Below are 13,807 nucleotides of genomic sequence, written 5' to 3'. Positions count from 1 at the left end.
TAAGACCAGCCACAATAAGCTCCGTTGGCAAAAATGCTTGCAGTTGCCTTGAAGCAGCTTTCATTGCACATAGTCAGATTGGACCATCTATCCTTTTATGAAGGAGCATGTCTGTCTTTTTTTAAAAAATCTGGGAAGCCTATATTCACCGGAGAACATAAAAAAACCTCAGGAATAAAATGTAATACAGTTTACAGCAACAATCGATCACTAATTGTTGCAGTCAGTGACCAGCATAACAAGTAAAACACACATAAAACACATGAACTAAAATACACATGGGACATCTAAAGTGAAATAACACAAAACAAGAAAGAAAGATAAAGTAGAAGAAAATGGAGAAGAAAAACAGGGCAGTCAAATTATTATTATTATTATTATTATTATTATTATTATTATTATTATTAATTGCATTTTTATACTGCCCAATAGCCAAAGCTCCCTATATGAGTTTACAGCATAGATGTGGCCACAATTTGTACCATGAATTCTTGCCAATGTTAAGCTTATCTCAGCCAATGGATGATTACATTTCAGTAACATTGAATTGAGGTTTTCCAACCTTAACGATTCACTCAGTTCTGAGATATTACAAATTGGTTTATATTCCGTGCCAGCCCTCTTCCAACCTGATGCCCTCCAGATGTTTAGAATGTCAACTCCCATCAGCTCCAGCCAGCATAGCCAATGGTTAGGAATGCTGGGAGTTGTAGCCCAAAAAATCTGGAGGGCACCACTCTGATGTTGGGATCAGGCCCCAAAATCAATGAGAGAAGACATGCTTCCCCAGTACTAGAGCACCATATTTTATGAGCAGCTGTCTCTCGTGGCACAAGGGCTTAAGTAACTGGGCCATTTGATAGAACGTAGCAATGTACCTTGACATCTGGCCTCGATGGATAATTGAAATACACGTTTCGGAACTCAAGATTTCCTTTAATATGGTCAGGTTTGTAGCCTGTTTCTGAAAAACTGTCAATTTGAGGTTCCTACATAGAAGAAAGTGACATATTAATTAAACCCAGTCGGTTTAATTTGCCTGCAGGTTGAAAGGAAAGAAAACTCTTGGATAGCAAGATACAATGTCACACACACACACAAAAGAAGCATTCAGACCAGTTCATGTGTTCATTCAAAGAGTCATCTCTCAGGGACATAGGAAGCTGCTTTTTACTGAGTCTAGACCAGTATTGTCAACACTGACTGGCAGTGGCTCTGCGAGGCTTCAGAAGGCTTCCCAAATGGGGCCCAACCTTTTTCCACTCCTAAGCCTCCTCCCCACCACATGTGTTCCTTCCAGGTTCATCCCACCATGCCTCTGTCACAAGCATCAGTCCTCAAGCACCCCTCGTCCTGCTCTTTGTCCTGTTGGTTTCCCTCAGCATTTGCCTCCTCTTCCGCTGCCCTCTTCGTTCTTATAGAAGGGCCATGGGTGCGCCTGGAAGCAGTGAGGCATTCTGCTAGACTGCTTCTGTCAAATTCCACCCCACCCGGTATCTACTTCCCATTGGGCCAGTCATGGTGGGCTTTCAGATCATGTAGCTCTGCCCACCAACCCCATACAGGTTTTTTTTAAAAAAATAATAATAGTAGGCACGCTTCCCTAATTTGCATCAGAACTGCTGCTCATGGGGGTGGGGTGGGGGTTAACTTTTTCCTCCCCGCCACAGTCCCAATGAACTCCATGGCTGCTATTAGATCAGAAGAAAAATTCTCATTGGTGCCAGGGGGAGACTTCCCTGTAAAGCAAACTCTAATGTCAGAAGAAGGAGGAAAGGGTTAAAGTCCCCCCTTCATGCCTGCTGCAATCCTGATCATTATTACCCCATTGCTGATGCTTTGCATTTTTTTTTAAAAAAACTGCACATTAAACTCAAAGACATATTTAACGTCTAAGTTTTGACCTTCATCTAGTGACAGACAATGGCACATGCTATCTCCAGTCATTCAGACAGTCGATTTAGAGCTTCTTTACATCTCAAAAAAAAAAAAAAACCATGCTGCTTTACTGGGAGCTTTCTGCTTCCACTTTCATTCTAGAATTGTGGGCACCTACATGGTTTGAATGGAATACTTCCTCTCTCTGCAAGCTCCATTCACTCAAATGAAACAGCACCATCTAATGGTGGAATTATAGCACAACAACAAATGTACATGGTGCTGAGTTTGTGGTGGTTGTTTTCTGATTATCTCTGTATTTTTGGGAAGCGATATAATGGCGAAAAACCACAGGAGATATACTGCACATTGATGGCATCGTGTAATGGACCTGCAAACTTTCATAACGGCCAGTCTTAGTTGCTACATCAGGGGTCCCCAGCCTTTCTGAGTTGGTGGGCATATTTGCAATTTTGAGAGTGCGTCCTGGTTGTGCTCTCACAAAATGCCATTCATAAAAAGGCTGGTCACAGAAGACTTATTTCCCAGAGGGCAAACTGGTGACTAAAGGCTTCTCCATATCCAGCAAATATCCCAGAGCCATACCGGGGCTTTGTCTTCCAGAGCCTTCCCGGGTTTAACGATCGACAAAATACCCCCCTTGTTTTTGTCAGTTTGTTTCCTTTCCTTTCAATTCTACCACAAGCAGATGATGTTTTCCATTTATTACAGAATTTTCAGGGTTTTATAAAAGGACGGATTTCCACTTGAAAATGGCACAAGAGGCATCGGAGGATGACAACGTCATGAAAAGGACCCACAAACTTCTGTGAGTGACCAATCACAAGCATGCAATAAATTGCTCGTGTGGAGAAGCTCTAAAAGAAAACTAACTTGCCCATAAACCTAAGAACAAGGCAAAGGTGAGGGCGGAGCTCCAAAACAGAAAACCACTCTTTTGTACCCAAATCAAATTGGTGCTGGAGGGCAGCCCTTCACTCTGCTGCTTGCCAATCTCCCTAGCCCTCTCAAAAGGATCAGTTAGATCGATCATGTCACAATAGAGAAGGCAGAACAAGCTATATTCTCATTTGGCCTCTTTGCCAATAGCTATTGACTCTTTAGCCTCTTGATATTTGCTGTTAGTTTTGTGATTTATACAGCTATTCACTGAGAATTTGACAGAAGCCATTAACAATATATACAATGGCTGGGATTCAAAGAAGCACTTTCAGCTCACACAGAGATTTGGGAATGCCCAGGGGGATTTTTAGGGTGCTTTTTCTTTGAATAGGAGACCCCAATACTTTATCAGACACTTCTTTTAAAAGTCCCCTTCATTTCTGATGTGGTTTTTCACATCAGAAGTTGTCCAGTGTCCCCTTGGCCATGTGAAGCCAATCACAGCTGTCCTTTGGATCCCAGCCAATGATGATTACAAACCTATAATGGATCTCAGACTTCCTGGCTCTCTATAATTTCAAGTCATGGATCCCAAAAGGATACTTACATTATCTATGATACTGAATATTGCATAAGCTGCTCCCCTTGCAATTGCAAACGCTTCCAGGTTGGGAGTCACTTGACCAACGGAAAATGCTCCAATTAGCACAGCAAAAAAGACCTAAATGGGAAAAAAGAAGCATATTCATAAATGTGAATTCCTTTTCAGCCAAATGAGTTCAATACCATGTAACTGTGAGCTGACCAAATGCCAACCAGCAGAAATGCATCTACTAAAGACTGAGGGGAAAGAAATATATTCCATATAAGCTTTTATCTAGAGCAGAAGCTCAAGGCCACTGTCACAAATGTAGTGGAAACAGAGGGCAGGGCACAGATCTTATAAACAGTTTCAAGGTCCACCAAATAAGCGTATAAATTTTCCTGAGATGTCTCTGTAATGGTACTCCAGTCCACTGAAATTCAGGAACCAGTCCTATGCTTGATTAGACAGGAAAAAGTCCTGCAACTCCCAGCATTCCCCAGGCCACATGTAGACAGTCGTCCCCCCCCCCCCGTCTAAACATCCGCTCTTCACCCCGCCTTCTTTTGCTGAGCTCTCCTCGCCGGCGGAGAGCTCTCCTCGGCGGCGGCGACATGGATGGCTCTTCCTCATTTCTTTTACAGGGAAGTCAGACTATCGTTTTCGGGGTGCACTGGGGGCGCATAGAAGCACCCTGGGAGCGATGTGCAGATCCCCCCTAGGTCTTGTTGCACATAAACCCTCCTCAAGCCAAGTGCCACAACTTGAACAACCTGAGGGTAGGGTAAAACACAACCTTTCCCTCATATGAGAGGGTAAAGGCTAGAATCTGGAAAGGTTTTACTGTGTATGTAATAAGCTGAAGGTTATATATAAGGTGTTTCTATAGTAACTGTAGAGCAGGTGATAAAGCCAAGCAGACACATGGTTTGAAGTAACAAAACAAAATAAAACGTTTATTTTTGTTTAACAGATCTTAGTTACTTCAAATTCAAGTTAACCTGCTTAAATTACTAGTATTAATAATAACAGTAATCTTAAGTCTCTTAATATCCTTCACTCTCCACACCACTGACAATCCTAACTGACACTCCCCACTCCCAACCAACTCATTTATACTTCTCCCCCTTCACAGCATCATCAGCCACACCCACTCAGTCCAACATTCTGCACTCACTAGACATACAAAGCCTGACATACCTAAGGGAACAGAACTGTGGGGTAATGCCACAACTACCTTCAGCTAAAGTGCCATGTTATGCCTGGCAACAAGAGAGTCCTAAGTAACTCAGTGTCTTGCCACACAAAAGCCTTAAAAGCATCCTGCTACAGAAAATCCACAGTAGAAACTTGTCGCAATGTCCAAGCACATCTGACAGCCTCAAGTTGTCCGACTGAATCCTAGTGATTCATCAGCCAATGGAAACAAATAAGTGGATCTTGGGAGGAATCCATCTGCACCCCTTTCTAGCTTCTCAAATCACAACCAACTATCTTGCTCAATCAAGAGGTTGAGGGGTGGACAACAGAAAAAACTTCTACGCCTAAAAACATTTATGAGAGCTAGAGCAGCTTCATATGTATTCATATCTTGTTAAAGTCTGGCCCAAACATTTGGCAGGCAAAAAAAAGGTGGGAAGATTAAAAGCAATGTGCAGCTTCTTCACTGCTCCCCAAACCAGACCCTTTCATGCTATGCTAGTATGTGAGCAAGAGATATGTGGAGCCTCCCAAAAACATAATATACAACATCTTTTGTTTTGCCTAATCGCTTGAGTTAGTGTGGAAATTGGCAGGAGGGCCATATTGACACAATGCTAGGTTGCACAATGGAAGGAAGCTAGAGCGTGGGGCCAGGGGTTAAGCCAGGACAGGCTTGGTGGAGCTGGGCTGGTGGGAACTGAAGTAGGACATCCAGGCATGTTCAGGAAAGCTGAAAATAACTAGGCAGGTGTCGAGCAAAGAGGTCAGTTAAATACAGACTTAGATCAGGGAAGAACAAAGTAATCAAACAGGAACAATCAAACAGGTCCAAAGGTACACTCCCAAGCTGCGCAGAGGTGCTGGGCCCACCACGAGGCAAAGTAGAGTGGTTGCTTCAGGATGGCAGAAGCCACTAAGGATGGCAGAACAGGTTATTAGAGACAGACCTGAATCATGGGTCATAATCCACTGGGAAGGTCTCAAGCCACTTTGACTTGGAGCCAAAGGTGAACCCAGGAGTGCCTGTTGCAACGCTTCTCACTTCATAAGAACACAAGAGCATCCCTGCTGGATCACACCAAAGATCCTTCTACTCCAGTGACCTGTCCACCACCATGGCTAACCTGATGCTTCTGGGAAGCCCACGAGCAGGATAAGAAGATGCTAGCCCTCCTAGACTGCTATGTACCCTGCCTACCAACTAATATTTGGGCTGTATATCAAGTTTGAACATGGAGGTTTCATTTAGCTGCCTCAGCTAGTAGCTAGGTGTAGACCTCTTCTCTATGAATTGGTTTGATCCCCTTTTAATGCCAGTAGCCATCACCACATCTTGCAGCAGTTGGTTTCACAACTATTTATTTTTATTTATTTATTTATTACATTTCTTTACCGCCCAATAACCGGAGCTCTCTGGGCGGTTCACAAAAACTAAGGGCACAATCCTAAACAGGTTTAGACAGAAATTATGCATCATGCAAGGAAGTATTTGCTTCTTCCTGTCCTGAACCAGCTGCCAACCCATTCCAGGTTATTAGAGACAGACCTGAACCAAAAGACTGAATAGCTCCATAGTGCCTTTAACTGGAAACGCTAGAAGCCCTCTGTTTGGAAACACCCTTGATTTCAGGAATCCAAATGACTTAGGCCAGCCCTCTTAGAACTATAAACAAGAGTACTTGACCAGCGTGCAGATGCAGGGAAATTTGGAGCAGAGGCACATCACAATAGAGTTATTCAAAATATCGATTTTAACCCTTATCAACAGTTGCTTTGCGTGGAATAGTTACATTTCCTTCCTCCAAGGATTTTGTGATGGTGTGCATGATTCTTGCACCACCTCCCCTCTGTTGTATCCTCTCACAACGATAATGTTAGGCTGAGGAGGAGTGACTGGCTCAAGATCAGACTGGTCAGCTGACTTCCTGGCTGAGAGTGCATTTGGGTCTCCTCGCTCCTAGTCTCTGACAAGATGACCACTACACTGCCCTGTGTCTCTCTGAGCTCTTCTACACAAGACTGGTTGTTAATCCACTGCAGCTACTTTTGGTTTCAACACAGAACTGAGCACAGCGCAAGGAGATTTTCTTTTCTGTGACATAGCCCCTAGGTAGCACTGCGGTATAGCGGAATAGTGCAAATACACAAGAAGAAATCACACTTTCTTTCACTTTCACAATTAAATTCCACATTTTCCCTGCTCTAAAAAAACTCACCCAAAATATTGGTTAGGCACAGAAGCAAATTTAGAGGGTCATACCTCATCTAAAGAACCCATAAACAACTGTGAGTAGATAGTAAAGGGTGCACACTAAATTCTTTGTGTAGAACATCGTTCTGTGTAAAACAACGGGGAGTATCCAATGTTAGTTCTACTTAGAGTAGACTTATTGAAATGAATGGGACAAGAAAGTCTTGACTACCTTACATCTCATTCATTTCAATGGGTCAATTCTACATAGGACTAACACTAGAATATTATTATTTTATTATTATTTATTTATATAGCACCATCAATGTACATGGTGCTGTACAGATTACACAGTAAATAGCAAGACCCTGCCGCATAGGCTTACAATCTAATACCATCCATTTTATGGATCTACCAATTTTATGGATTTTCAAGTATTACAGTTCAGATGAACTAAAATATATATATGGTTTCAAGAATGCACATATATTTCCACATGTATTTTAGCATCACAAAGATCTATTTATCTATGATTAATGATGAATTAGGTCCTTTATAATGAAAAAAGAAAATCGAACTTTTATTCACCAGCACTTACCGTAAGGACTTCTCCAATTTGATAACCTTCATGTAATACCAAGGTAGTTCCATACCAGAAAGCCAATGCATATGATGCATAGATTAATAAGAAAGCAATTCCCATGGAAATGTTGGCCGTTACAGCTTTCTTTATTCCAATGTTTTTCGCATCTTCTAAATTTTTATGATACCTGAAGGAGAACAACAAACCAGTTAAATTATATAGTCTGCGCTGGACAGCAAAATGCATTTTCTTTCGATGTTCATTATTTAATTTTGCTAGTATTCCCTTTTTAAAAAATCACTTCATGCCTTTTTTGTTGTCAATACAATTCTAAAAAAAAATCCACACAAAAAGTGATCCCTCAATACCTGATAACTGATAACAAAATATGACGTGTTCTTCAGTAGAAATGAACGCTGTTCATTCCACCAAAAAAAGAACTAGTAAGTTAGCGGTAAGCAAAAGCTGCCAGGGCCGTCTACTAATGCTGGTTGGTTCTGAGGTGATTGGAGAGGGGCTGCAGAGCGGTTAAGCGAGCAAAATTGCCTGGCAGTTTTTCCTGTAGGGAAGGCTTGCAGGAGGCTTCCTTGGCCATTCTGAATAACTCCTTGAAAAATCAAGGAATGACAGCAAAACATTCCCTGACCTCTCAATTTCTTTCTTCTGTCCTCCAAAAGCTATCACTGTCCTAATTGCTCCTAGGACCTCCTCAGCGACTGATCCAGCTTTGGCATAGGCAGCAAGCTCCTTACTGGTGAATGCGGTAAGGACCTGTGGGAGAGCAAAATAGGCATATTGTTGTTCAAGACAATTTATGAGGCTTCATTCTCTTTACCTGTATTTCCCTACTAAACAAAACATAAGTGTGGCATAGCAGCTCTTGCCAAAAACCAAGCATCTTGCTAGTCAGGAAACTTAAGAACAATTATATACTGCCTGGTTGGCTGACTTCACACAACACGCTAGCCAATATTCAGTGACTGAATGCAGGTTGTTAGTGTGCCATGGGCTATCATGTTGTCCTTACACAGTGCATTTTCCGCAGGGTGGCATATCAATCATGCAGTATGGCTCGATTAACAAGCCAAGTTATTGTGTTGAACGATAACCTATGGTTCAACACCACAACCCATGGTTCAACAACAACCCACACTCTACCACTGAGTGTAGGCAAGAGTGTTGTGTGAGACCAGATTAGTACAGCCTTCCCCAACCTAGTGCACTCAAGATACTGTGGATTACAACTCCCATCATTCCTGAACATCAGCCCTGCTGGCTGGGTTGATGGGAGTTGAAGCCCAAAATATCTGGGGGGCACCAGGTCGGGGAAGGCTGTGCTAGTATATTCTAATGAAGACTAAGGAATTAGGGGCCAGCAATGAAGACCCCATAGGCCATACCCAGTCCATCAAAACTTCTCTGCCCACCCCCAGGAAAGTTTTGCCCACCCCTACAGGACTTGCTCTCCTACGTGCGGCTCTCAAACCATACGTTAGTTATCCTTGCTATTAACTCATGACACAGGGAAACAGTCCAGGCTTTATATTTTAGATAGGCAGAAGGGTATTTTCTAGGGCAGTGCACGGACCCCCCAAACCACTTTGTGGCCGGATCCAGAACTTCTGGATCGGGCCCGAACTGCTTTGGGCCGATCCACCCGTCCCCCACTCCGCGGAGTGAGATCCAGAGGGGCGGATCAGGATTTTGCCCCCCTTCCCTACTTACTTGCCTCTGTGGTGGACGGCGGAGGTAGGTAAGTAAAGAACAGGGGACGAAATGGGGGCCAATAAGCCCAACTTCCCCCCCCCCAGCCCCTTACCTGTGTGCATCGTAGTCCATCGCGGGCTTCAATTGAGGCCCGGGGCTTGAAGCAGGAAGAGGAGGCCGTGGCCTCTTCTGGCTTGAAGCCAGGGCCTCAGTTGAAGCCCCTGATGGACCGCGACGGAGGCAGTAAAGCCCTCCCCCCCTGCCCCCTTACCTGGCTCCGCTGCTGTCACTGCATGGATGGCAGTGGCAGCGGAGCCAGGTAAGTCCAACTCCCCCCACCCCCTTACCTGTGTCCGTCGCGGTCTGTCATGGGCTTCAATTGAAACCCTGGCTTCAAGCTGGAAGAGAAGGCCGCGGCCATTTCCAGCTTGAAGCCGGGGCCTCAATTGAAGCCCATGACGGACACAGGTAAGCCCCCCTCCCCCTTTACCTGGCTCCATCGCTGTCGCCACATGAACTGCGTCACTGCCAGGTGAGTCCCCCTCCCCCCCACTTACCTGCGTCCGGTGCTCCGGATCGAGGTGAACCGTTTTGCCTCGATCCGCAGCCCCCGACCCGATCCGTCTCCGCCTTTGTCGGAGGTGAATCAGGCCGCTCCGCTATCGCTTCTCCAAACCGAAGTGAAGTGGAGCACAGCCCTAGTATTTTCTTAACTGAACCATGTTAATTATACCCACCTTTGCCCATATTGCTGCTGAGAGACCCAGAACAGGACTGACTGCAAGAATGACAAGAGTCAATTTCCATCCTTTAACGAACCCGATTATAAATCCAGCTAGGAATGTAGATACTCCCTGAATTAACATTGCAATTTTATCGCCAATTCCTTCATTGATTTTGGAGACATCACTAAAAATATGTTAAGGTAAATTGGTTAGGGTAACATTTGGGGGTGGGTGGGCTGAACAGTATCATGTCCTTTTCCAGTATATATCAGTTGTACTGCTATGGTGCAGTTTGCATTCACACCTCATATATACAACTAAACATTTATATAGTGCGAGAGAGATGTTACATACTTTCATCAAACAAAGGGGGTATTTGCTTTATCCTTATACTCATCCCTTCTTACAAAGCCATTCAGATCAATAGGGAACTTCTGGCAGCTTAAGTACAGATTTTATTACAGTTTAAGCTTGCATGGACTAGAGAACACTTTGTCAGATGCATAAACATTATCTTCTGTTAGCAGATATAAATATACATGGATATGGGGGGGGTGTGGAATTGCAAATAGAGAGGGGTACAAAAGGCAATGAATTGCAATAAATACCGACTGTGACAATATTCAAATGTATTCAAGATAAGCAAAGTTATCATTCACAACAGCAGCAATTGGTGATAACACAGTCTTCTATGCTAATTTAAAACAGAAGTGGGAGAGAAAATTTTAATCTTGATTGAGTCCTAAATGAAAGGAATCAAACTTATGGATAAATTTTAGTTTGGCAAATGTCATGTTTGAGTCTCATTTTGAAATCCTTTTGTTGAAGAGACGGCAAAAAAAGAAGAAGTATGCATGGACTTACGTTTGCAACCCAATGCTCTCATCTTTATTCAGAGCTGCAGTTTTGCTACCTCTCCCAGTTTAAAGCTGAACTGAGCAATATTGGGAATTCACTTTGAAGCCCCAATGCCTAAAACCAGTATACAAGAACCCCTGCTTTCTTTTAGAAAATGAACCAAGCTAGTAGTAACCAAAATTAAAATTAGATTCCCTGTTGAAGAAAATACATTAAATAAGCATGAAATATATACTCACTCAATAAGTCGAGTATTTAGTTCCCCAACATCATTTATATCAAACCACCCGATTTCTTGCCGCATGATGGCATGGAAAAAACATTGCCTAATTCTCTTGATCTGGCGGCCAGCTGCAAGCGTCCAGCATGCAATGTGCACATAGGAAGCGATAAGAACAGCAGCTCCTAGACCTGAATAATAGTATGCATATCTGAAAGTAAAACATCAAGACAAATTAGTTTTAGGAAAAACTTGCTATAGATGTGACTATAAAGTAGAAAATATGATCAATATGTACGGCTAATATTGTTATTTCAAAGAAAGAACGTAAGAAGAACCAAGCTGGGCCCAGCCAAACATCTATCTGGTCCAGTATCCTCTTTCCCACAGTGGTCAATCAGATTCCAAGGGAAAGCCATTAGCAGGACATGAAAAAGGAAGACGGAGAGGTGAAAATCACCTCCAATCTGAGATTGGAAGCTTCCTTCCTTGATTTTTCAACCAGTTATTCACCCCTCCAGGGCCTAGGCAGTGAGTTTGCACTCATGGGTGTTGGTTATTTCAACAGATTTCAGAGGCAGGCAAGTTCAAACATGCCATGCCTTCTATTCTGAATGCACATTGCCCCTTCATATGTAAGCATGGGCTGGGGTTTCAAAAGGCCGAAATCTAAAGTATGTATACTGAAACATTATGGTAAATTAGTTTACTATATTTGTATGCCCATTATACTGAGGTCCCAAGCGCCCTGGAAAGGGGGGGAAAAGAGCGGCATGGTTCAGCACCTTCAATCACCTCTTCATGATTTTTTTGGAGAACTGTCAAATGTTACTCAGTACCTCTTCATACAGTGGATTGTTAAAATATGGCATTTGCTACCTTGAGATTTACTGATGGCCACCAATTTGGATGGCGAAAAGACAAAAAGGAGGTTAGACAAATTCATTAAGGATAAGGCTAGCAAAGGCTACTGGTCATTGTGGCTAAATGTTACTTCCAGTATGCCTGTCAATACCAGATGCTGGGGAATAGAAGTGGGAGGGTGCTCTTGCATTCATGTCCTGTTGTGGACTTCTCATAGACATGTGGTTAGCCACTGTGTGAACAGAATGTAGGTCTAGATAGGCCTTTGGTTTTATCCAGCAGGTTTCTTCATATATGTGTGTGTGTGTATTTAAAAATTCAAGGTACCTTGTCATTTGGTCTTGTAGCGTCTCTGTACCCAGAGAAATATTAGCTAAATAGAAAAAAGGAAGAGTTACGTAAGAACAATTAGAGCCAATACAAGGGATCTATCATGACTAACTCATTCTTGCATGGTGTTGGTGCACTTTGCACCTTATTATGTATTCTGTCAATTATTGTTCCTGATCAGGGTCATACTTATCTGGATCAGGGACAGTTGTGTCCTCCATACATATTAGAACAATTATCTCCTGATGTCCTCCTTTCCTCCCCCCACAACTCTCATTATAAAAATATCTTTACTTTTAGACGTCGAATTTTAATACATGCACACAGAGATAACCTATTACTAAAGCCTTTCTTAAGGTGAGTTAGATATACCTATCCATTCACCACTGACATCTTGGTAATTTTTCTGCTAGTTTTATCAGGAAAAATGTCCTGGGTTCAGACAATACGCTAACCCATGGTTCAACACTGAATGTGGGTTAGTGCGTTGTGTGAACAGCCCCACTGGATGACCTGAAGTAAGAATTCCATGTTTCCTTTTCTCAGATGTAGCTGGGAAGTCAGAGCCAATCCTCAACGAGGGAGCTCAACTAGGTAAGATTACTTATCTAATCCATTTTAATACCAGTTTTCTATAAACATTTTATAGCCAAAATTTACATCCAATAAAAATATCAATAAATAAGCAATCTAAAATAAAGCAAAATCAATACACACAATTTAAACCATCTACCATATGAAAAAGCTATAAAAATGATGAAAATTTGTTTTTGCAATCTTCCTGTCTTATTGCTGTTATTTATGTATTTATTTATTCATTCATTATTTATTTATTTAAACATTTGTATCCCGCCCTATATCACTGAGATCTCAGGGCAACATACAGATAAAATCAGAACAATGAAAACATAAATATATACACAGATAAAAACATATTAAATCATTAACAAATTAAACCAGTAGATTTTTTTTTTAAAAAAAAGCAATAGTAACAATTAAAAACTATGTGTAACCATGGAGAATTTAACCATCAAAGGCTTTGATAAAGAGCCATGTTTTAAAATGAAGCCAGTGTCGGTGCAAGACAGGCCTCCAAAGGGTGCCACAACAGAGAAAGCCCTGTTATGCTATGGGGTGCATTTTAGCCTGAGGAAACCGGCTTCCATGGTCACTCTAACATGTACCCCAGGTCTGAGGTTCTGCAACACTGATTTATCAGCATAAGATTCTCAATATGGGACTAAAATATTATTGTTTTGTATACTCCTATAGTAGTTGGCTATAAACCTGTAGCTTTCGGTGGATTTCTAAGGGGTCAGTCACACAGAGAACATGCCTCCATCCTTTCCGATTTTGCACTGTATTTCAGAAAACCCCTTGCTCCATAGATTACTTACTTAGATTAGCAATTCCTGATGCAACAAAACTATTTGTCATATCTCCAAAAACAATCATCATGAGTGGAAGGGAAGCTCCATGAAGCACAGCCATGATAGCGCCTAGTGCCATTAACAACTCATCCAGCCAGTCGGAGTAACGGAACTGTAAATGGAAAAATCCATATGTGAAAAGAAATTTCTCTATTAAAGTGCACACAACCATAACCACCATCCAGCTAAGAAGACATACTTGTGTGGTGTGAGAGTATCTCAGAAACATTGACAGAAAATTGGATCATCATCATCATCTACTAAGGTTTTTATTTTCTCTTACAATCATGCTTGCATTAAATTACCCTAAAGCAACTAAACATCAACATTGT

General features: G+C 42.2%; 1 protein-coding gene across 1 annotated transcript in view; it reads right to left on the bottom strand.

Annotated features, from left to right (window-relative positions):
* ABCB1 (ATP binding cassette subfamily B member 1) overlaps positions 1-13,807 on the bottom strand; it is a 77,255-nt gene that overhangs the window by 39,130 nt on the left and 24,318 nt on the right. The window contains exons 5-12 of the mRNA XM_063127310.1: positions 13,443-13,587; positions 12,043-12,088; positions 10,871-11,062; positions 9,786-9,957; positions 7,988-8,112; positions 7,357-7,528; positions 3,389-3,502; positions 879-989 (exon numbers count right to left, since the gene is read on the bottom strand). Of these exons, the coding sequence (XP_062983380.1) occupies positions 879-989; positions 3,389-3,502; positions 7,357-7,528; positions 7,988-8,112; positions 9,786-9,957; positions 10,871-11,062; positions 12,043-12,088; positions 13,443-13,587 (1,077 nt within the window). The remainder of the gene's footprint in view (positions 1-878; positions 990-3,388; positions 3,503-7,356; positions 7,529-7,987; positions 8,113-9,785; positions 9,958-10,870; positions 11,063-12,042; positions 12,089-13,442; positions 13,588-13,807) is intronic.

The sequence above is a fragment of the Elgaria multicarinata genome, chromosome 1 (assembly GCF_023053635.1).
Source record: "Elgaria multicarinata webbii isolate HBS135686 ecotype San Diego chromosome 1, rElgMul1.1.pri, whole genome shotgun sequence".
In the NCBI taxonomy this organism is placed as follows: Eukaryota; Metazoa; Chordata; class Lepidosauria; order Squamata; family Anguidae; genus Elgaria; species Elgaria multicarinata.
The sequence above is the reverse complement of the archived record's forward strand: the minus strand, read 5'-3'. Positions and strand labels throughout refer to the sequence as shown.